General features: G+C 42.2%; 1 protein-coding gene across 7 annotated transcripts in view; it reads right to left on the minus strand.

Annotated features, from left to right (window-relative positions):
• The window catches only part of ST7 (suppression of tumorigenicity 7), a 241517-nt gene that overhangs the window by 28800 nt on the left and 187389 nt on the right, over positions 1-25328 (minus strand). For 5 of the 7 annotated variants that reach the window (XM_075929170.2, XM_075929167.2, XM_075929165.2 and 2 more), the window contains exons 11-12: positions 23944-24046; positions 3112-3262 (exon numbers count right to left, since the gene is read on the minus strand). In XM_075929170.2, the coding sequence (XP_075785285.2) occupies positions 3112-3262; positions 23944-24046 (254 nt within the window). The remainder of the gene's footprint in view (positions 1-3111; positions 3263-23943; positions 24047-25328) is intronic. The other 2 variants (XM_075929169.2, XM_075929166.2) reach the window with 1 other exon arrangement.

Genomic DNA, 25328 nt, shown 5'->3' on the forward strand with positions numbered 1-25328 from the left:
GTCCCTATCTTGTACGTAACCCGGGGACTGCCTGTAATGGTTCATACATCTTGGAAACCATTGAAACTCAGGCTACACTTAGAATGCACTGTTAAATTGGAAAAAGATATGTATTTTTTTTCCGATTTACTTTCAAAAGAGGTTTTCCACACATCACTTATTCTCCATAGAACGAGGTTTAGAGGGATTGCGAAAGAGCGCACCCACTTTTTCAAAATTTTTTTTGACAAAGCAGACGCATTCCTGGGATGGTATCCCGAAAAAGCAATGAAGTCCAGATGTAGCCTCAGACATATTTGCAAATAAAGACTTTTCTGCACCAACCAACTGCATCAAGCCAAACAAATCAACATCCCATATTGTATCATTTGGGCTGTACTGCATATGGGAGTGCATTTCGACTGGTGAAAAATGGAAACAATGCCAGGAAATGACCAATATTCCAATATGATTATTAAAAAAAAAAAAACTAACTCTTTTCTGATCTACTGAGTGTAGTTTTTTTGGGGACAAGCCCTATGGTTTAAAATACCCCAAATCCTTCTGATTGCTAGACTGACAAGGTATTCTAGACATGTTTCAGTTAGAGCTTGCATCAGAGAGAACATTCTGCTTTCCTCTCATAAGCAAATGTGAAAAAGTACCACTAAGCAATTTAAAGAAATGATAGTACTTAATCTTCAAATCCCACCCAGATAAAATGTAATAATATGCATTTTTTGGCCTGAACTTCCTATATGCAAGTCGGCAAAATGATAGTTGTTGGTAGTTTAAGGAACCGAATGGCATGCTATAATTTTAAGACATTCTTGCTGTGTACAGAGAGCATCAGCAAGTGATCAAGTGCAGCACTCAATGTACTGTACGCTGCCAGGAAGAATTAGGACCCAGTTAAGTCTGTATTCTATTTTAAATGACAGTTTAAAATTTGGTAGAACAGAGATGCCAAAAAAGCTGTTTGCATATAGGAGCCATGAAACTGGCAGAATGATCTAATACAATATTATCAAATGTTTAATTTACCACATCAATAAATAATATTAATTAGAGATGAGATATGCAGCTGAAAGATACCAATATAAGGCCAAATACTGAGGTTCTTGGCTCAATTTTTACATAAACAAAATCCTATTAAAATAAATAGTTGTGTAAGGAAGGAGTTATAATTGAGTAAGACTCTCAGGATTTGGCCCATTATTTACTTTTCTCTGAAAAAAGCAAAGCAAAATGAATCACAGCTGTTTCTTTTAGAAGTTGGAAATGAGTGGCCATTATTTTTATTGACGCATGTGTAAGATAAAATACATTTTCAAGTAGCTGTGGAGGAAGAAAGAGGGAAAAGAGTCCACCTGTAATAAGAGGTCCCACTGTGACAAAGCATAGAATGCGTCAGTAGGAACCTCACCAGGAAATTACTATGAGCAATTACATGATCTTGAGGTAATGCATTTCTCAGCACAATTCCGATGAAATGGTGAGTGAAGGAGAAGAAACGATACAGAAAAGAAAAGCAAGAGACATCATCAAAGATGCACCATTGGGAAGTAATAAGAGATAATGAAGGAAACAATGGAGGGGACTGAGGTGGGGATAAGTAAGTAAATAGTAAGAGAACAAGCAGAACATAGAAGACTGCATATATGACATGTTAGACAAACACAATGGAGTAAACTACATATAGCAAGGGAGGGTACGTCTAGACTACATGCCTCTGTCGCCAGAGGCATGTAGATTAGGCTACCAGGCATAGGAAAATGAAGCAGCGATTTAAATAATTGCCGCTTCATTTAAATTTACATGGCTGCCGCGCTAAGCCGATCAGCTGTTTGTCGGCTCAGCGCGGTAGTCGGACGCACGGGTGTCGACATCAAAGGCATTTGTCGACCACCCAGGTAAACCTCATCCCAGGAGGCAAACCTGGGTGGTCGACAAATGCCTTTGATGTCGACACCCGTACGTCCAGACTATCGCGCTGAGCCGACAAACAGCTGATCGGCTCAGCGCGGCAGCCATGTAAATTTAAATGAAGCGGCGATTATTCAAATCGCCGCTTCTTTTTCCTATGCCTGGTAGCCTAATCTACATGCCTCTGACAACAGAGGCATGTAGTCTAGACGTACCCGGAGTGTTACAATACATAGGCACAGATGTATCCCTTCCTCAAAGAGTTTACAATCTAGATTAGACAAAATTCAGGCCAATGATTGATGAGAGGATGATTCACTTTAATTAAGCTTGAGTAAAATATATTGATTCACTTTAATTAAGCTTGAGTAAAACTGAACTTCAGATTAGTCACCCTAATGTAGTCCCTGAGGGAAACACTACAGTGGCTTACTCCTGGCCCAGAGTTTGGAGACATAGTTCAATGGGGCATGATCCTGCATTCCTTATGCTCCCAAAACTCACCGAGTTTAGCAGCTTTCTGGCTTCCTCTGACATTATGCCAGCAGTGGCAATGGCACTGTAACCTACTGCTCCTGGGAACGTGGTCCCTACACCCGTGGGAGAATGGAGAGGAGATGTTATAGGGGGATTCCAGCCATGCCGGGGAACCCTCCACTATCCAGTAAGGGTAGTTTTACAGCCCCTTTACATCTCTGTAGCAACACAAAGGGTCGATATGTGGGACTGGGTTCTGTCTCAATAAGAAACCTACGCAGTTCTGTTGAACTACAATATTGTGTTATAGCTTGTACAAACTTACCATAAAAATCTTCTCATTGTTAGTGCTATCTTTCCTAGTCAATATTTGACTTTGAAACTAACCACGGAATTAGAGGGTCCATAATTCACTAAAAACCATTGACAGGGTTTATTAACATCATTTTTTAACATGGTTTACAGGACTCTGGGAACCAGGACATCTGTGTTCTTTTGCCAACAATTTTCTCCATGACCTAAAGAAAGGCAACTTGACCTATCTACTGAACAAAACAAGAGTACATATCTATCACCAGAGGTATGGTGAAGCTTAATTTGTTAATGGTTTGATGTGCTATGAGCTCCTTAGATGGAAGGTGCTGTACCATGTAAGCCATTATTTACTCATAATATCTTTTCTATCTTTTCAAACCCTGAAAAATGTTTCTAAGAAAGAGAATTACTTACTGCCTTCCCACGTACAATGTAAGAGATTCAGTGCCCCCTCTACCCTTTTCCAGTGCTGAAGATGAAAGAAAGCATATGCTATTGCTTCACTGTCTCCTCTCTTCAGAATATGTTCAGGGGGCAGTATTAAGCTTTTCATCTCTAGTAGATACTGCAACAGAAAGGCAGAACACAATTATTTCAGATGTAATAATAAACACAGTAGCTGCTTGCAGTTCCTCAATGCACAGTGAACATTCTATTTATCTAAAGTACTTTCAGTCCCTGGTGTTTCATCAAATATGTAACATCACCAACAGCACTTGAAGATAATTACTGCATTATCCAAAACACTAAAATTTGCCACCAGATGGTTAATGCTGTGCTCTTCAGCTACACAGATAATTTCAAAATGAGAGGTCTCTCTTATCAAAGGGAAAGCAAAATTTAAAAAATCCTCGTACCATAGACAGGATGGTTTACTTATAACAGATTTAGAATTAAAGTATTTATGTTACTCAGCTTTGCCTGGGTCCTTCAGGGCAGTGGGCTGGTGGTTTAGGGAGTGCGAGACTGAGGGATGGGGATAAAGAGTAAGGATTTTAAATAACGGTTAATTTATTAGTCAAGTAGTTGATGGAATTTCCATCGACTACTCAACTAGTCAATAGGCACTTATGCATTCCTCCTTTGAAATGTACAAGAGCCCCGGCTAGGGCTCTTGTACATTTCAAAGGAGGAATGTGTAACTTCGCATGCAGCCCGGGGCCAGTGGGAAGTCCCGCTGACTTCGGGCTGCACGTGGTATGCCAGCTTTGAAATGTACAAGAATCCCCAGCAGGGTCCCCACTCAGAGTCCCCTGCTGGCCCTGGACTCCATCCTGTGCTGCTGATTTGAAATGCCGTGCAGAGCCGGGGTCAGCTGGGGACAGCGGAAATGCTGTGCTGGAGCCTAGGATGAGCTGGGGGAGTCCCCTGTGTTACCTACCAGCCCTGTGCTTTTGGGAGCCAGGGAGTAACATTCATGCAAAACCATCCACCCCCCCCCTTTCCCTAAGCCTTTGCTGGAATCAGACAAAGCAATGAAAAGGCCAGGGGAGACACACCTAAACTAATTAAGGAAACACCCCAGCCTCATCAGCTAGAACTCATTAGCATACAGAATGGAGACCAGCTCTTCCAAGGCAGGAACTGCAATGAACTATGGGTTACTGAAAGCAGAGAAGCACTGACTGATGGGAAATCTCTACTCCAGATGATAATGAACCGAGGCCTGCTCAAACCCAAATTAGTCATTATCAGACCAATTCTAGTAACGATCCTATTGACATCTAAAATACTGAAACTGCCTAGTTGCTTTGTGAGCTTGTTCAAGGAACATCACCCATAACCAGGGGTGATCAGTCTCTATTATCTCACTTCTTTCCCTTTGAGCTATCCTTATAAAAACTCCTATCCTTGCCCTAAGAAAAACTGTTCTGACACCTGGATTTAAACTGCATCAGTTCCATTGAGACTTCTTCATCTCCTGTCTGATCATGCTGCGGGTTCTGTTCTGCTTGTCTCCTGCCCTCTGGATCCCTGGTTATCATCATCTGGGAACCCCGATCAGTGCAAGCTCCGTGGAGTGGTGAGGTCTCTCTCTCTTCCTCCCTCCCATCAACTATCTCTCTAAGCATAGCCTCCTGACCCTGCCCTATGTAAACTGTTATATGGTTACCTAATATTTGTAATCAGTTTCAATTTAGATTTAATATTGTTACTTTTTTATATCTATTCACTACTCAGAAATAAATAACTTTCATTGTTAAGCTGGTTGCTTCTCTCTCTTTCTTTCTCTTTCGCTCACTCTTCCTTAAGGGGTGTTGTTTTCGCTTTCCCATTCACTCTGAAACAACGCTTCTTGTACCCAAGCTAAAGATCCCTGTAGTGCCCAAAATCCTGTGGGGTTTGCTCATCGTGTGGTTTACCAGTGAATGACTGTGGGGTGAAAGTGGGGATAGGGAAGTGCTAAACCTGGGGGCTTATGAGGATGGCAGCTTAAAGTGCTGTTTAATCCACCCCACTGAGTCCAAAGGCACATGAGGGTGCGGGTGGCATCGCTGTTAAACACAGCCAGCTGAGTCCAGGGACATACGAGGGGGTCAGCTTGTGAGTGCTGATTACCCAGTCCTCTCAGTCGTTCTCTGTTAGTGGGTGTGAGTGTCTGTGTGTATTGCTAAGGTGGTAAGAACCCCATTCTGAGGAACCTAGTTCCTGCAGGAGAGCTCCAGTGGGAGGGGGAATTGGCAGCAGGGAGAATTCAGCTCCATATGAGAGCACAAGCAGCATACTGATAGAATTGTTATCCTTCCCCCAGTCCCATAAGAGTAACCCTGATAAATGAGCATACCCCAGAGTATTGGGCAAATCTGGTAACACCTGCTGACCTTAGGCTCCATACGCAGCAGCACCGCATAGCTGATCCTGGGCTCAGCTGTGCGGCACTGCCACTTTGAAGTACCCCTTCCCCCTTTGCTGCCTCTGATAGAGGCAGCAAAGGTTGGGGGAAATCAACTAGTTGACCGACTAGCTGATAAGCATTTGCTTATCGGATAGTCGACTAGTCCTTAACATTCCTAGTATGAAGGGCTCAGGGTGTGTGTGTGGGGGGGTCCCATCCAGCGTGGTCTTCTCTCTCCCCAGCCAGTGGGGCCTTTTCCTCCCCGCCCAGTCCCCCCAGCTATGAGAGGCCTTCTCTCTGTTTCCAGATCCCCCCCATGCTGTGGCCAAAGATGGGGGGAAGGGTCTGGTGGCAGGCAAGATGCTGGAGCCCTAGCCCTGCTGGCCACTCCCTTGGGAGTGCAGCTGCCCCCAAAGGCCACTCTGCATATAACTCTTCTCTGAGCTCACCGTGTCCAGTGGCTACTTTCAGTATCACATCCCTCCTCTCTGTGCCCCTCCCTCTCATGTCCCTCCTCTTCCTTTCCATGTTATGGAAAACAGTCCCATTCCTGGGTCTTCCTGTTTCCTTGGTACACCCAAATCCTGACTTTGCTTTAAGTTAGGATAAAAGGCAGCTGCATACCAAATTTGGTGGCCCTAGCTCTTACTATTTAAGGGTTCTTGAACAACAAATTCACAGACAGACAGATAAGCATTTCTAAAATATATAGATGGATACAAGAAATGGAGTAAAAAAGTAATTAGGTGCTTAAAGAATCTAGCCTCTCTATAAAGAAATGGGCAATCATTTTAGTTTTATAAAGACCTTGTGTATGAACTATTTCCATATAGTCAGTGTATTGTTAAGAATATGAATGTGATAAAGTGTGCACCAATATGAGGATGTGTTTACTTCCTCAGTGGGATAAAAGAGGATCGGAGATGGACAGTGATTTTGAGTGCTTCAAAAATTGTGGGTGTCCTACATGAAACACCTGAAAGCAGCCTGATTTCCAGAGGATGGGCGTTCCTCATTCAAGCGGGGCACCCAAAATCACTTCATAAAATGGAGACCAAGTTGTTTACTGCAACATGGGACCCACTTCTGATTCCCCAGTGACTTGTCTGGTCACAATGAAAGCAAAGGAAAAAACAACCAAATGTGCTACTGCTAAGATGCTGAGCAGCACATAACATGACCAAAATAGGGTGAATTATGGCATGTATGAATATTTCTTCTTCTGGAATTGTCAACAATGTGCTCAGCCCAGTATGATTCAGCTATCAAGAAAGTGCTCGCCACAGAAAGTTTACAGTCTTGAACACAGACAGACAAGATCCACTGGAAGATCTAGGGGAGGGAGTTATCTTGGAGAAAACTCTTAACTCCCTTCCCTCTTAATTTAATATATTCAATTTTTTTCTATTTGTGGGGGTTGTAGAAGAAGAGAATCTTTAGAAATACTTTTATAAAAATGTGTGTGGGAGAGCTAGCACAGGGATACAGGGAGTGCATTCCAAAAATAAGGAGCAGTGTAGAAGAAGGTACAAAGATGGGAGTGGAAGAAGGAAATGAAGGTGTCACCAGGGCCACTGTGATGCAGGTAAGGGGGAACATTGAACACCACTGAGAGACAAGATTTTAGTTCGAGACACACAGGTTCTTGGAAATGGCCAGCAAGCTAAAAATGGGTGACACGGTCAGATCCAAAGACAAGGATAATGTTGCTGCAGTGTTAGTATGGATTTGAGACGAGTCAATTGGGTATCATGAAGGAAGAGGGAAATAACAATGGCTTCACAAGCACATGAACCATCAAAATAAAAAAGAAAGGGAGACTTTAGTAAGATTATTTTAAAAGAAGCCACCAGATTTAAGACAAGCTGGATGTGTGAAGAGATGGAAAAGGGAATTAGAGATGACACAGAGATTGCAAGCCTGAGAGACAGAAAGAAAGGAGGAAAAGTGTGCAGGAGGGTAAATTATTGAGCTCTGTTTTTGGTCATGTTGAGTAGGCCCTCCAAGACAGTATGTCAGAGAGGCAGGTGCGTCAGATTGGATGGAATGGGACAGAGCAAGCATTGAGATCTGGACTGACCATAGGTGCCAACTTCTCTTCTCCAACACTCCACCCCTTTCCTCACGCCCCTGCCCCTCCTCACCTGTGCTTCACCCCACCCTGCTTCCTGCCCCTCAAGTACCTCATTCCCTTCCATGCCTCCTCTCCCTGAGGGCATCTCATCCCAACTCCTCCACTCCCTTCTGGAGCTTGAATGCCACAAGTCAGCTCTTCACTGTGCTCTGGAAGCGCTGGTGGGAGAAGTCGGTCAGCATGGGGTCACCAGTGTGCGAGAGGCACAGGTGGCAATGGAGCAAAGGGATGAAGTTGGCACCAGTGGGTGCTCCAGCCCAGAACACCAACGGAGTCTGCACCTACACTTCTGAATCATTTATATATTTCTGTTCTTGGTAAAGCAGGCTGGGAAAGGAGAGGAGTCTGAGTCCTTTAAAACACAGCAACTCTGAAAGAGGTGTTAGGCAGCTAGCACCAAGACGGAAAGAATAAATGTCTAGGGACATGACCTATGAGGGAAGGCTGAAGGAATTAGGTTTGTTTAGTTTAGAAAAGAGAAGATTGAGGGGGGACATGATAGTAGTTTTCAGATATCTAAAAGGGTGTCATAAGGAGGAGGGTGCAAACTTGTTCATCTTGGCTTCTGCGGATAGAACAAGAAGCAATGGGCTTAAACTGCAGCAAAGGAGGTTTAGGTTGGACATTAGGAAAAAGTTCCTAACTGTCAGGGTAGTCAAACACTGGAATAAATTACCCAGGGAGGTTGTGGAATCTCCATCTGTGGAGATATTTAAGAGTAGGTTAGATAAATGTCTATCAGGGATGGTCTAGACAGTATTTGGTCCTGCCATGAGGGCAGTCCTAGTATTCTATGATTCTATATGTTAGTCTGAGAATCACCTAACAGGTGGAACCCATGGGCAATGCAGATAGAGTCTCAGAGAAGCTCATCTATTTGCACAGTGTTGGGAGCTTTAACTAGTGATATAGAGTCATGTTCATACCAATTATGCATTGCCGTTACAATCAACCAAACCTTGTGGGACTAATCCCCTTGATCTGGAAGCAGAAATACAATGCCTAATGAAAATAGAGGTTTAAAGGTTAGTTGTGCTAAAATCACAAAAGGGGGGAGTGTGGAGGCAGGAAAAGAGGAGAAGGAGATTTGTGCGCAGCAATCTTAGGTTTGTCAGTAGCAGAGCAAGAGTCAGGCTAAGTTTGTAGCCTGACAGCGTGAGAACTGTAAGAGGTGCTGCTTTCGCCTCTTGCCTCCATACGGAGATAAGGATAGAATGCTGACTCCAGTGAGAACCTTAAGATAAGGTAGCATCTGGGAGAAACTAAGAGATAACAGTTAGTTTCTTAGTTATTGTTGTATGTAATGGAAAAGTATATATACTTCTGCTTTTATTGTTTGTATTCGAAGATCTGCTTAGGAAGGGGGACCTCACCCCCTCGCTCAACTGCAGTCTTCCCCTTGCAATTGCTCGGAAATAAATGTCTCTGACTTGTTGCTTACTAAACGCAGAGTGAGGACCTTGTTTTCGTCCACAATATTTTGAGGGTGTCTGTCACTTTGCATTTTGGGGAACTTCTCTGTATGTTAGACTCTGATATGGTCCATGGTGCAGTAAACAACTTGACCTACATTTTCTGAAGTGTTTTTGGTGCCCACCTTGAATGGGGAACATTCATTAGAAACCAGGTGAACAGAAAAAATAGGCAGGAGACACAGCACAGGATTAAAACCTGCAGAGAAAAGAGGATGCAGAGCTGCTAGAAGCGTCTATGGAAGAGTAGTAAGGGAGGCAGGAAGAGAACCTTGAAAGAACATGGCTATGAAAGCTAAGGAAGGATACGGCATCAAAGTGAAAGGAGTAATCAACAGTAATGAAAGCAGTAGAAAGAATGCAGTGAAAGCCTTGAGGCTTGGGGAGGAAGAGGAAAGTGTATTCTCAGTAGAATGGAGAGGGTGGAAGCCATACTGGAGGAGATACAGAAGTGAGTTAGAAAGTTTGTGGCCATGAAAAGCGCATCATAAACCATGAAAAAATCTGGTCTCCATTACAGAATATGGCCGTTTATGTACTTTTACCCTATAGGCAGTGTCTCCTCAAACTGGGGGAACCCAACCCAAAAGAGGGCTGGTAAAGATACATTTTAGGGGGTTACAGTATTCATAGACTCCTAGACTCCTAGGGCTGGAAGAGACCTCAGGAAGTCATTGAGTCCAGCCCCCTCCCCAAAGCAGGATCAACTCCAACTAAATCATCCCAGCCCGGGCTTTGTCAAGCCGGGACTTAAAGACTTCTAGGGATGGAGATTCTACCACCTCCCTGGGTAAACCATACCAGTGCTTCATCATCTTCCTAGTTAAATAGTTTTTCCTAATGTAGCTCCCCACCCCCTTTTTCCTCCTTGGGTTACTCAGGAGTAGGTCACACTCACATATGTGTCTGGGTGCCTGATGTTTTTAACAAAAAACGAAGATCCTGAGTACCCCAGTGGTGATGTTGTTTAGTTGGGGATTCCTTGTTCGCCCCTTGCTGCAGTCCCTTGTTTTTAAAGGAATATACATGGGCAGTGCCTCCACCAGGCTGGCCCTGTACACACTTAATGGTGTGCCGCAGGAGCCTCCAGGAATAAAATTATTCTAGTAATAATTTGGATTTAATGCCAAAACCACAAATATGAATAATATACATCTAATTGATTACATTAGAATTAACACACCTTTACTTAACTTAAAGAAACAGGGTTTAACAGACTAAAAGTGAATAAAATCAATTAACAAAGTACACAGAAATAAAGGAAACTTATCTAACTGGCATTTATACTGCCACCATTTATCCCATTCCACAGTGTTTACTCCTCTGGATTCACTGGTTTGCATGGGCATGCTTGAAGGTCTGCAGCTGAAGTAGAGACAGCTCTGTGCAAGTTGTGTGTATCAGTCCAGGTAGGCAGGCAGCTGCAAAATCCCTCTGCTACTGGAGGAGGCCCCACTAAATGCCAGCATCTCTGGTTCACTGGGCTGGTCACTCTGCCTCTCTTTGGATGCAGAGTCAGTCTATTTACTATGCTCTGTCCCAGGCAGCACTTTCTCAAAGAGCTCAGTTACTCACAGTTGCCTCCTATGCAGGTTTATATAGGCCCTTCCCAGACGCAGGCACAGCCAGAGTCTCTCCCCTCTAGGGATAATCAACAGCCCCTGAAGCTGCCTGCTAGATTCAAGCCTGGGTAGGCTCTCAGTAACAGGCTCTAGCTGCAATATAACAGCTCCTTTACTGGAAAAGGTTCCCCACCACCACGCTCCTCTCTCCAAAAATGGAGCTCACTAATTCTCTGCTTGCATAGTCTGGAAGAGCCACTGTTCCCTCCTTTTCCCCAAGGGCTCATGGGAGTTGTAGTCTCTAGGGCTAGATTGCAGCACAAAGGATCCTCCCACTTAAAATCAGAGGCTCCTATAGTAAGGGGACTACATTAATATCCAATCTAGACCCCCCCACACACTGTAACTTGAGACCATTGCTCCTTGTTCTGCCATCCGTTACTACTGAGAACAGCCTCTCTCCTTCCTCTTTGGAACCTCCCTTCAGGAAGTTGAAGGCTGCTATCAAATCCCCCCTCACTCTTCTCTCAGTATGGCCATCCTTACTTCTGTGCTGCTGCTGGCAACAACACTATGTTTAGGGCTGGGTGTCCAGCCAGCAGCTACCACTCTCTATTCAGCTCTGAAGGAAGCACAGAAATAAGGGTGGCAGTATCATGATGCCCCTATAATAGCTCTCTCACCCTGTCTTGCATCAGGACCCCTGGTTTGAGAAATGTAGACGTAGAAGCTTTACATGTTGCCATTTAAAAATACATGCTCTTACTTTGTTACAACCCTGTATAATTTAAGATGTAAATATCTGAAACCAAGACAGTCAAGATTTTTAAAATGCTAAGACCGTGAAATTCACAGAAATAGACTATGAACTTGGTACGGCTAATATGGGATGGTAAAGGGAAATGGAGAGATTACTCGGATCACAGATGTTTCTGTTCAAATAGAATATTTTGATCTGCTACTAAAATATGATTTCTATATCCAACACCTGACTGTATTTTTCCTCGGGGCTGGCTGCACTCTGAGAACAGCATCCCACACACAGAAAGCATAGGGTTGCCAGGCGTGTGGCATTTTCTGTTTTTTCTCGGACAGAAGGCTGCTTGGGACATTCCCCCCTGCTACATTTGGTGGAGGGAGTGGTGAGCGTGGGGATTTAAAGGCATAGTGCCTGTTTCTTTTGTGTCTCATATTTTTCTCAACAACTTTGACTCCTCCCTCCCAGGGTTTTTTTTTTTTTACTCAATCAAATTTTTCCCTGCCATTTTCGGTATTTTTTTTAAAGTATCTGGCAACCCTAAGAAAGCAACAAAGACTTGGTTTAAGAGCTGTTATAATATATAAAGCTATTTGATGGCCCATGTTGGAACTTTGGAGTGGTGAGCATACTGGTTTTGATGGGAGCAGGGAAATACATTCAGTAGGGGAATAAGTTGATGAATGTAGACACAAAGTGTAGATAAATATTACAAAGAGATTCATGACAAGGGAACCCAGCATGATCATCTAGAAACATGCTCTCTCTGAGTTAAGTTAATCTTCCTGTTAAAGATCAGTCCTAAACCAGAGACATCTTGTGGCTCACGTTGTTTGGTCTGAAAATCACCTTTTCACTCTGTGCTTTATCTCTACCATTTTGTTTGTGAAGAAATAGCAGTCACATGTCACACTGGTCATCAGCCTTCAAAAAGAATGTCTGCCCCACACCCAGAAGTGCATGTCAAGTTAAAAGGAATGGAGACACATATCCTCTGGCTTTGGTATGGAAGAAGAACTGTTCTCTTAAAATAACTTTACAGCACATTTTCAAAGCAAAGAGTCTACCATATAGCAGACAGGAGCATCTCTGCATTAACTACTAATTATAATATTGATTTTCATGATTTTAGAACATCTAACTCCTATTTCAGTATTCTCTTTTGCAACTATTAGAAAAAGTGGCAAGACAGATTCTTAACATATAAATGTTGAATGAAAGAAAAAATTAAAAGCCTTGCAAAGATACTTCATTTACTGGAAAAAAAATAAAAAACAGTGCCCTTCCCTAAAGAGTTCTCAGATTAAATTTTGTTACTGTGATTCCTACCTATAGTTTATTGTCTGCTCATACAATTAAATTAAAAATAACAGATATAAAATGAGAAATCTCCTGACAATGGCTAATAAATATTGGACCCAATAATTAACTGTGCTTCCTATGCAATTATCTTTGCACTACTCCCACACTCCATGTTATTCCTAGTCGTAAAAATTACAGTATTTTGAAGATATTTCTAAGAGCAGCAGTGAGTACCACACAGGATCAGGGTTGGTGGTAGTTACTTTCCAAAGCGTGGTGTCAGTCTTGTGAGTCATTGGGGTGAAATTCACCCTAGTGCTGCATTTCTCAAACTGTGGGTCCCGGCTACCAGTTGCCCACATAGAGATCTTGCAGGAACAGGTCCTGTGTTAACATCAAAATTAGAGCTGAGTGGAGAATGGCAAATCTGTTTTATGAAGCTTCAGGGGGTAGCCGAGTTAGTCTGTACAGGATAAACTTAAAAAACAACAAATGGTCTCCGGTTATCTGAAGAAGTGGGCTGTGCTCACGAAAGCTCATGATACCATCTACTTGTTTTGTTAGTCTAGAACAGTGGTCTCCAACCTTTTTACACCCAAGATCACTTTTTAAATCTCCGAACAGGCGAAGATCTACCCCCCGCCTCTTCCTTGAAGCCCCGCCCTCTCTATTCTCCTCCTGTCCATCACTTGCTAGCCCCTTTCTTACACACTCTGATAAACAGTTTATTTTTAAATTATGCAATGTATAAAATTAAAATCACATGTTTATAGTTATGAAATAAATTGTCTGTTTTTTATTCATGGTATTTAAATCTAAAATGAAGCATTTATAATTTTACATTTTGTGGGAACAGAGTTCTGCGGCGGGGGGCAGGGAAGAGGGAACAGGGTGCTGAGAGGGCAGAGGACAGGGTTCTGCAGCAGGGGACACAGTGCCAGTGGGGACAGGTTTCTGCAGCTGGGGACAGGGTGCCAGTGGGGACAGGAATAGGGACAGAGTTCTGTAGCTGAGAACAGTGGAGTGGGAACAGAATTCTGTGGCTGGGGACAGGAAAGTGGGGACAGCGTTCGGGGAGTGGTGACAGCGTTCTGTGGCTAGGGAGTGGGGGCTGGGGAGCGGGGTGCCAGTGGAGGCAGAGAGTCCTCTGTATCTGCCTCTTCCCAGGATTTCCCCACCCCTCCAGAGGGAAACCAGCGTGTGCCTGACCCGGGGCCAACCCCGTGCTGGTAAACCCGCCGCGTGTGCGCCTGCCCCGGGGCCAACCCCCTGGCGCAGGGAAGCCCCGCGCGCACACGCCTGCCCTGGGGCTGACTCACCCCTCCTGTGTGGTGCAGGGAGCCGATGTTCCCTCCCACAGTACACCCGGCAGAGCAGCTAGCACTACTTCCAGAATTGCTGAAAGTGGAGCTAAGATGCGGGACTTCTGTCCATCCCTGGGAAGCCTACACTACCTCCATTTTCACTTGAGGTAGGTAGTGGGGCTTCTCGGGAGTAGAAGGGAAATGGGGGCGGGGCGGACAGGACACCTCGCAATCGACTGGTCGATTGCGATCGACCTGTTGGTGACCACGGGTCTAGAAAGTGCTACCAGACCATTTGTTGGTTTTTAAGTTTATCCTGTTTTATGACGTTTGATCTCATTCTAATTCAGAATTTTGAATTGCCCTGCAAAACTGGATTCCTGTGTTCTGTCCAGCTTCACTGGGTTCCTGACTCCAGGGATCAACACTAGATCAAAAAAACAGCCTCCCAGCTTGGAGGGCCCATCAATAGTCTGACACTACAATGGACCTAGAAGCAATTCCAAATGCAGATAAAAAGTCAATTAATAGCAACATACCAAAGAGGTAGCTGGGGGAAACAACTATTGCTGAATCTGCATATGCTGAGGTCTCCAACATTATTTGAAGGACAAAGTCATCATAGATACAGTAGATCAGCGACGGCTAAGGGAGGATTTAAGATACTTTATTTATTTTAACCAATCACAAGAAATAACTTAAGGTTATTGAGACTTTTCATTCAGCCCAGCACATGGGCTGGCAAGTAGTATGCCACTCCATTGAGGAGCTCTCTAAGGAAACAGCTCTTGCGAGGCGCAATGTCTCCGAATCACCTCTTTTCTATGGAACGCAGGAATAAGAAAGATGGGTAGCATAGCATAACAGGCCCATTATACTCCCCTGAACCAGCCAGTGTGTGTGTAGGGGGAAACCATTACTCCTCAACCTATTCTACATCTCTCTCTGTTTCACCCTGCACCTCAAACTCACAGAGGCCAGAAGGGACCACTGCAGTCATCTAGCCTGATTTCCTCTAAAACACAGGACACAGAACTTCCCCAAAATAATTCCTATTTAAACTACAATATATGTTTCCAGAAAAAAACATCCAATTGATTAAAATATTAGCAGGGATGGAGAATCCACCACAGCCTTTTGGAAGCTATTCCAATGATTAATTATCCTCACTATTATAAATGTGTACTGCATCTGATTTCCAGTATGAATTTGTCTAGCTTTGAACTTTGGATTGATCTTGTTACACCTATGTCTTCAAGGCTGAAGAAACCTTTATCAAAGATTTGTTGCCTATGTAGGCACTTATAGACAGTGCTCAAGTTACCCATTAATCTTCTGTTTGTGAAAATAAATAGATTGAGTTCCTTGTGCCTATTACTAACATAGGATTTGGGAGTGGATGGAAGGGAAATTAGGCATTCCCAAGGGGAAACTCCCGCCTTCCTCCTCCCCCGGGGCCAACCCCCCTCTCCCACGGCGCCTCATGCAACTTGGCGTTTGCCTATAGGCACAGGCCGCCCCTGCTTACAGCCCTAACATAAATCAAGGACTGAAGCTGCTATAGCTGGCCACATTTCCTGTCTCGGTCTCTACAACTGATTCCAGTCTCAAAAAATGTTGCATTTGGTTGTGTCCTATAGGATGCGTAGCAATCTGGCCGAAGATAAATTGATTGCTATTATTACACATGTAAAAAACCCAAATGTTAAATAAACATTATTAACATAACAAATGCGAGCATTAAAAATTAGGATATACCAGAATTAAGGTCCTGTGTACAACCTTTATTTGGCATCCCTGTGCATACGCAGTATGACAGATTATAATTACATGAGCACACATTAGTTTTTCCACAGGATGCCTGCCTTATTCAGTGCATGGAATGGATAGGCTCAATTAGCAAGCAGGCCTCCAATATTTTATTTTAGCCTCCTTGTTTAGTGTGTAGCCCCAGGCCTTAATTAGTTCAGAATATTCAAACCTTGGTCTGAGGAGAGTATTATTAATTTCCTCATGGTCTTTCCACAGCACTCATGACTATAGTATCCAAGTAAAAACAAGGAGAAGTCCTATGGCACCTTATAGACTAACAGATTTATTGGAGCATAAGCTTCTGTAGGAAAAGACCCACTTTGTCAAATGCAGTGGGTCTTTGCCCATTAAAGTTTATGCTCCAATAAATCTGTTAGTCTATAAGATTCCACAGGACTTCTCGTTTTTGCAGATTCACACTAACACAGCTACCTCTCTGATAGCATCGAAGTGCTTCACAAACATTAATTTACTATCACAACATCCCAATGGATGAATTGAAGGGGTATAATCCCTTTTACGGCTAGGAGAACTGAGGCACAGAGGCCTAATCTACACTACAGCAGGAGGTCGAATTAAGATATGCAGCTCCAGCTACATTAATTATGTAGATGGAGTTGACATACCTTAAATTGCATTTTCATGCCATCCACACAGCACGAGGCCAATGGCAGCAAATGATCTTGTCAGCTTCCCTTACTCCTCACTAAAGGAAGCATATCGGACGCTGGCTTGAGCTGCCTTCAGCATTTGATTTACAGGTCTATACAAGACCCACTAAATCGAACGCCAGAAGATCAACTTGACAGCCCACCCATTGTTTTTCTTTCTCTGACTCCCCACTACACCCTGACCCAGCTGTTAGTCTTGGTTACCTGTTATGTACTGTCTTTTAGTTTGGTGCAGGGACTGTCATTTCTGTATTTCTCTACAGTACCTAGGACAATGGGACCCTGAACTGGTTGGCCTTTAGTACCACCACAATATAAATGTACACAATAATACTACTAAAATCGGCAACTGAAAGTGGCAAGCCAGCACTTAAATAGTGAGCTTTTCCCAGTGTGGTTTGGGTTTGCATTGTTATTTAATGAAGCCATATTTTGTCTAGCAATGCATAATCCACCACATATACACATGGAAGTATGCCTCTTAATCAGTGTCTGTGAGATTAAAGTTTTTATTTGTATTGCCTGTAGACCCAATCAGAATCAGGGCCCATTTGTGTTAAATGCTGTACAAATACACAGAGAGATACCTTTTCCAAAGAGCTTTCAATTTGTGATTAATTTAATTTCTATGTACATCTATAGTGTCAAAGTCATATATAGACTCGTCAAAATTAATGAATATATATAATTTATTTGATTGCATCAGTTCTACTCTGACCTGTACTTCTAACATTTCAAAAGTGGAGGTGCTTCAAATAGCTATAAAAAACAACCCCCCAATAATAAAATCCAAATAAACACCAATCTGAGAAGCATTTCCTCCTTTCCCCTAAATGTGCAATCTCCCTTTAAAATTACACCTGAGTTTCAAAACACAATATTCAGTCCTGCACCAGTCACAGTAAACTCTTACAATCAAGTAAGCTACAATCCAAAAGATTTATACCACTGGAATAAGGGAGATGTCAGCTTCCCAGCAAAATGTCTACCACTAGCTTAAGACAAGGTCTATACTAAAAAAGAAGGTCAAATCAAAATACGCAATGCCAGCTATGTTAATTATGTAGCTGGAGTTGATGTACCTTGATTTGAGTTTCCCCGCTGTCCCCACAGCAGGAGGCCAATGGGAGCAAATGCTCCCGTTGGCTTCCCTTAGTCCTCATAGGAGCAGAAGTACTGGTCACTGACTGGGGGGAGCACCCTCTAAGTTCTATTTAGTGGGTCCAAGACCCACTAATTGAACTCAGGAAGATTGATCATGGCAATGGCGATCTTCCCTGGATTGAAGACAATCAATCTAAGTAAGTTCCAAAATACTGGACTTTAAAGTTGTGATATTTACAGGTACAGAAGAGCTATTTTAGGTGATCTTACAGGACTCTTTGTGATGCCTCTGCAATTGGACTGATGGCAATTAAGAAGCCCAGCTTTATGGGTGAAGAGATTTTAAAAAGGGAGCATTGTTTAAAATTTCTCTAAAATGTTTCTGGTATAGCTTTTATGTAATATACATCATATATGTAGAATACGTTGTGTGATATATTAATGTATTTGTATTATTTATTTCTACACTATTCTGAGTGCTGCATAAACAGACCAGGGAGGAACTGTACCTACTCTTAAGACAAATTTTAAAAAATCAGAAAAGAGAAGGGGGAAAGGGTAAAATCTACTTGCAGTATAACAAGGTGATGGCTGACTATATCATGCTAAAGACTTGTCAACATGCAACCATCAGAAGTAGTAAAAGTAAAATCCGTTTTTAAATTGGTTTACTTATATTGGTGTGGGAAATCTTAAATCAATTTAAATCTGGCTTATAAAAATTGGGGCAACTCTGTGTAGAGCAGATTTCTAATGTGATTTGTTTAATTATATACTATTTTCTATTGTCTCCCTTCCCTGCTGTTGGGATATGTAAAAATTAATAGGGATCTGGGATAGTGGTATAGTGGTAAGGGGTCACCTGTAGTAGGCATTACCCTTGAACATGTTTTTTCCTTTTGTTTATACCAGCCGTAACCAACCAGAGGCTCTTGCCCCTCAAAAGTGCGGCTCACAAAGCCTCTCCAACCTCCTTTAAAAAAAATTGTTTTAATTTTTTTTTTTTTTTTGCTCAACAATTCTGATGCAGCTTTTTGCATTTTTTCCACCGCTGTTTCAGCTCTCTTTGTTAAATGGGTTTGCCACCCCTGGTTTATACAATCTGGAAAGATAGATTAAGAGTCCAGCCAAAACAGGTATTATCCTTCCTGATGTATAAACATGTTCTTTTCCTTCGTTTCTGTAGCCTAGAAAAATAGATAAGTATGCAGTGTTCTTCTTCATTGTTTCTTTTACTTACCCTCCCTGGCACAGTATAAGATATTTTCAGGGTTATATCTCTTGTAATCTCTGTAACCTATTGATTTGGAAAGTTTGTAGTTAGAAAAGTGTTGATTTAACTAGAAATTGTGTAAATAGTAGTTAGGGGTGGGTATAACTGTATTCATTATCTTCTTATTAATATTAATTGTGTAGGAGTTAACATTACTTATAAGGTTTTAGAAAAAGCAGTGATAGATGTGTGAATTAACATACTAAAATAGATAAAAGGGTATAATTGTTGCCAAATTGTTGCCACTCGGACGTTGTTTGAATGTCCGAGGTAAAAGTGTGTGGGCAATAAAGCAGTTCCGTTTACCCCATCTGCTCCTGGGTCGCCTGTTTCTTCTCTAACAGCTGCCATTATTGGATAGCTAATTTCTTAAAGATATCATAGGAGAAGAGATCTCTCCAGTGGAGATTTGAATGCCCAGAGGGAAGTGGCTTTGCAGATCAGTTCAGAAATGGTGTCCCATGAGTAAGGAACACCTCAGTGACAGATGTGATATTTTTCCAGCAGGAGCTGGGATGGGTGCCTTAGAGATGAGTGTACTATGAAGCCATAAATGAGTCCAGTAGCAATCCCAGGTGAGTGTTAACAAAATCTTTGTGTGTGTGTGTGTGTGTGTGTGTGTATTTTACACACACATACACACAAGCTGTTTTCATGCATTCATCCATCCTGCTCTTTATGCATAGAGCACTCACTCAGAGCCAGTCCCTAATGACGCCAACTTTTTTCATACAAATCCCTTCTACAGCCTCACTTATTCAATGATGCCCATAAGAAACTGGAAATATGAGTATTTTTTAGAAAAGGAAAAGCTTAATGTTTTATATGTGGTTAGGCAATTCCAAAAGGTCCCATCAGAGACAGCACTGTAGTATGCTAGGTAGCAGAACTAGCCCTTGCAATCTAATTTCAGAGAGATGGTTGAAAAAATGCAAAACAAGCAAGCAAACAAAAAACAACAATTCAATCACTTTACAACTTGGTTGAAAAATAACATTTTTCTATGGAACATTAAAATAATCAGGAATAATTTGTTGAATGTTTAAATTTTTGACCAGGCTCCGATTCAAGATAAGTTACAACAGGTGAGAGATACAAAAAGCAGAGGGGCAGTGGAGCTGGAAGATGAGGATAACAGTGATATGATCCAATAGAATAGATGTGGATGACAAGATTCCTAGTTCAGGACTTGCCACTTCAGTTTTGATGTCATTAACATCATTTATACAGCACATTGCTTTCTTTGTTCCATCCTGACTTCATCTCCTGGTGCTGACACTGCCTCCTCACCTACTCTTCCTCTCTCTCATACTAATAATAGCATTGAAAAGTTTCAGCTTGCCCAGCCTCTTTCTTTTCACAGCCCCCATATCAACCCAAATATAAGGAGACTGTCAAACTTCCCTCATTGTGTAACTCTGAACCAGTTTGACAGACACAGCAAAAACTTTTCACCAGTGCCTGAGGCACCACTGGCCCAGCGGTGGGAGTAAGAGGAAAGTAGAACTATCACTGAAACAACAAAAAATGGAGGGGATGCCCAGTGCAAAGAACAACTTTTAACACAGAAAAAGCCTTCCTGAAATGTACACTTTTTGAAGAGAGACATTAAGCCATATAAAGCCTTTGAAAAGGGAACCTCCAGTTATGGTAGCTCTTTATAAAGGGAAAATGCAGGGCACTGTGAAGTCACTTAACATCAGTGGAGTTAAGTGCACCTCAGTGACAACAGACGTCAAAATCTGTGTGCAATTTTCATCGCTGATGTTTAAAGAATGTACCTGCTTTCTAAATGGAAAGATTCAGATTTTGTCAAGCTGCCAAGAGATACTGGAGATTAGAGAGGTTCATGACCGCTAAGCTGATATGAAACACAAGCCTAAGCTTGCTAGCTATTTCCATTTTCTTTATTCCCAAAGGGCCCAAGAAACATCAGTGACTGTGTTCAAATCCAGATGGGTTTACCTAATGGAAATAATTCTCAGGGAAAGAGTCACTTTTCTCTTATTATTCTCTTTTATATTACAGAAATGCAACCCTCCCCCCCAACTTTGGAATGGTGCAGCACAAATTGGTTTATATCTCTAGTGTAGGTATTTCTATGGTGCTTATCATACTGCCACATAAACAGTGGGATCTGGGGCTATTTAAAATCTTCCATTTTAAGGACTCTGCATTTCTAAGACGATCTGTCTTCTTTTTAATAGGGGTATTACAAAGCCAGCCATGAATACAGTTGTTTCCTATGCAAAGAAGAAGACGAACTTATCTATATCAGGAAAAAAATAAATGGAACGTGCAGGAGAGCATGAGTATTGCAAATAAAGCTGTATCACATTACAGGTTACAGCCAATATCTGCTATTTCTAACCTCAGCAATCTCTTTTACCATGTTCCAACCCAATTCCCATCTATCTCTGTATCCTGAAGAGTTCTCTTTTGAATCTTATTTTTCTAGTTCAGACTTTAATTCTAAGATGAAGAAAACATTCTGAGGCTGCTGGGATGCAAATTTCTAAATTGTGAAAACCCTTGAGGAGGAAAGAAGAAATGCAGAGGATCATTTACACCTTTAATCCCCAGCAATGTTATTCCCTACTTATTCTCAATGGTGCAGCTGGGAATTTTCCTAGATTCATAGACTCTAAGGCCAGAAGGGTCTATTGTGATCATCTAGTCTGACTTGTGTAACACAGAACATAGAACTTTCCCAAAATTATTCCTGTTTGATCTAGAAAATAGCTCTCAGAAAAAAAATCCCATCTGGATTTGAAAATCCCCAGTGATGGAGAATTCACCACAACCATTGGTAAATTGTTCCAAAATTTACTCTCTGTTAAAATATTTTTCACCTTTTTTCCCCAACTGTATTTGCCTAGCTTCAACTTCCAACCACTGGAGCTACTTAAGATCTGCTTAAGGGTCCATTATCAATAATTGTTTCCCATATTGGTACTTAAATGCTGTAATCAAGTCACCCCTAACCCTTCTCTTTGATAAGCTAAATACTTTGAGCACTTTCAGTAGATCACAATTTTTCCAATACTTTAATCATTCTTGTGGCTCTTCTTGGAAACTTCTCTAATGTATCAACATACTTTGAAATTGTGGACACCAGAGCTGGATGTGGTATTCCAACATAGGTTTCACCGGTGCCAAATGCAGGGGTAAAATATCCTCTCTACTCCTACTCGAAATTCCCTTGTTTATGCATCCAAGCATTGCATTAGCTGTTTTCTCCAGAGTACCTCACTGGATGCTCATATTCAGCAGATTATTTCTAAAAACTTCAATTCCAAAATAATTACTCAATACAATTTATTTTTTACTTATTCTTAATGGGGAAAGACGCATTACTGAAATCCTGCAAAAGCTCCAAGGCCAACTGCAACACATATTAGCTACGTGGCATAATTAGCTTTCTGGTGTTGCAAACTACTAAATTTTGCCATCTAGATTTCATTAAGAGGATATTTGATGCTACTGCATTCAGAATTAAGGCTGATATGATGGTGTATAGTCATATTATTTGCATAACATTATTACTGAATGATTCGTGAAATTAGAAACATAGGGCATAAAAGGGAATTTGGAAGGTTATCAAATCCAGCCCCTGTGCAGAGGCAGAACCAAGTAAACCTAGACCTTCTCAGACAGGTGTTTGTACAAAGTGTTCTTAAAAACCTCCAGTGATGGTAGGGAAGCCTTGGAAGTCTATTCCAGAGCTTAATGACCTTTCTAGTTAAAAGAATTCCTCTAATATCAAACTTAAATCTCCCTTAATTATTCTTTAGCTAATGCAATACAATATGCATGCAAGAAATTACAGTGATACTGCATATTAACATTACACAACATTATACTTTTAATATTATAATGAGTGTTTGATGCACCTGTTACTCCCTTTTATTATATCTCAAACATGTATCATTTTCTGTTCCTTTTTAAAAAAGAAGATCACTAAATTAAATTCCTGCTCTTTAAACGTGATCAAGGAGCATTCAACATAGCTTGAATACTTGTGCATGCGTATGTGTACAAAGGTGATTTTAAGCCACCTTAATGCTCTCCTGATTCTAAATTAGAAAAGCAACATGAATTTGACCAATAGGAGCTGAGAAATTGTGCTAGGGTGGGGACAGTGCATGAAACCTCCTCTTCCCCTAGAACCTGGAGCAGAGAGCCACAGGGCGCAACCAGCCATTTTGAGCAGCCTGGGGCTGTGGAAAGCAGGAAGCCTATCTTGGGGTTCTGTAGGGCTGCTGGCTAGAGCCACCTAGGTAAGCACCCTCCATCCAGAGCCTGCCTCTAGCACCCCAGCCCCTCCTGCAGCCCAACTCCCTGTTTCAGGCTACCACCCCCTCCCGCCTAGGTCACCACCCAAACTGCATGCCTCCTACCCCAGGTCATATCTCCCTCCCAGACCCTGCAACTCACCCCATATCCCTCCCCTAAGCCAGACTCCTCTCTTGCACCCATACCCCCTCCTTAACCCTGCACCCCAATCCCCTGCCACAGATTACAATCCTCTCCTTCACCCAAACCTCACACCCCAGTCCCCTACCCCGAGCTCCTTCTGCAGCCAACCCCCAGCCTAGATCCTGCACCCCCCACAGAAAAGTGTGGCCCTTAACCACTTATCAAAATCTTGGAGTGTCCCCTCCCATCAAAAATTATTGTCCACCCGTGATCTACATAGTTACTTCAAATGTGTTCATCAACATGGCATCAGGTGCTTATTGTCAATGACCAGTATTTTGTTGATACTCAGACTGACAGACTTTTATCAGTTCATACTTAAATTTTCAAGACCCAAGGTGACATATCTTTCCTATAGTATCTAATGAGAAAATTCAAATGCTCCTCACATACATATAACAGGGTTTAAACATGAGCCCCTTCATGTTTCTCCTGTCTGCTCCCCTTCCCATAACCACCACTTGCAACTCTACCTCCCTAAAACCAATGGATATGTTCCCCGTTTGTTAAAATTTATGACAGTGATTTCTCCATACTCACTTTTGGCACATGTGGATTAAATTCTACTGCTCTGTGAATAGCTTCTACTGCATTCATTTCTGCTGTACTCAGCCCTCGCCTTGAGGCAGCCTCTGGAGAAAATCTACAAAAGCAAAGAAACAAATACATTAGGTCAGAAATGCTAGCACATAAAAGACAGAAAGGAATCTAGACCAACGGCCTGCATAACCAGGCTGAGACAATTTCCTATGATCTCAAAAACTTCCATAGTAAATGGAAACTCTGATTGACCTATTACATTAAGGACAATGAAAATCCCTACAGAAGTGGAAAGCATGTTTGCATCTAATTAAGGCAGGAAGTAAGTTCATATAGTCAATTCTTTCTACACTGCTAAACTAAATTTGCTATTGCACTGTACTGGGGAGGGCGTTTATCAAGGAAGAAGTTTCAGAAAAATAGAAAATAATATTAAATCATTGTTAGAGTGTTTCTATTAAAACATATTTGGAGATATTTTAAGGAGGTTCCCAACCCAATACCTCTGGGTCAGGTTGGGATTAAAGCATGGTACAGCAGCAGTAGTAGGGTGGTCTACTTTCAGCTGTACCAGCGATAGTTGGATGCCCAAACTGTGGGCAAATCATCTGCCCCAGTGAATGAAAAACCAGACCATGCAATCTCTTTCTCACCTCACACCCCACGGCTAACTCCAGAGCTGTACTTGGCAGGCAGACACCACAGGGAAAGCTGTGACAACCTTAGCCCTGCCCTCCCAAGCTGGAGTCGCTGTGTAGGGAGGAAAGATGTTGCAGTAGGTACTGGCGATCTACAGGATAAAAAGAATGAAAGAAAATTACTTAGATCTTGAAGTGCACATTCACTTAAAAGCAAACTGTCTGATGTCAGGAAAGAAAGCGGCTTTCCACTCTACTTGCTTTCCAACTTTCGGGCCACATTCCCCCCCAAGATACGTACGCACAACTCCTCCAGCTTGGGATTTGTGTGCATGCATCCAAGAGCAGAATCTGGTTCTTAGGGCTTGATCCTGCAAGGTGCTGAGCATTCTTGTGAAGGGCTGAACATTCTCAACTCCATCTGACTCCAGCAGGACTTGATGACACTCAGCACTACATAGGAGTGCTCAGAACCTTGGAGGGCTGAGTCCTAAGAGAAAACCATATCAGGAATAAGCAAACATTTGTGTCTTTAAAAAACACGTATACCATCTATTTCCACTGACCTGTCAGGAATCCTTACATATTAAGTGCTAAATCCACCTGCCTAAAATCAAGTAGATGAACACTGCTATGATAGTACTTGTCAAAGAAAGTTCCTATTAGCACAGTCATGTTATTTTACCTTTCTCGATTCTGTTTTATACAAGGTGAAGATGATCAGCCACACAGCACCTCCCAGTTACA

This window comes from Pelodiscus sinensis, chromosome 1 (assembly GCF_052426305.1).
Source record: "Pelodiscus sinensis isolate ZL-2025 chromosome 1, ASM5242630v1, whole genome shotgun sequence".
Lineage (NCBI taxonomy): Eukaryota > Metazoa > Chordata > Testudines > Trionychidae > Pelodiscus > Pelodiscus sinensis.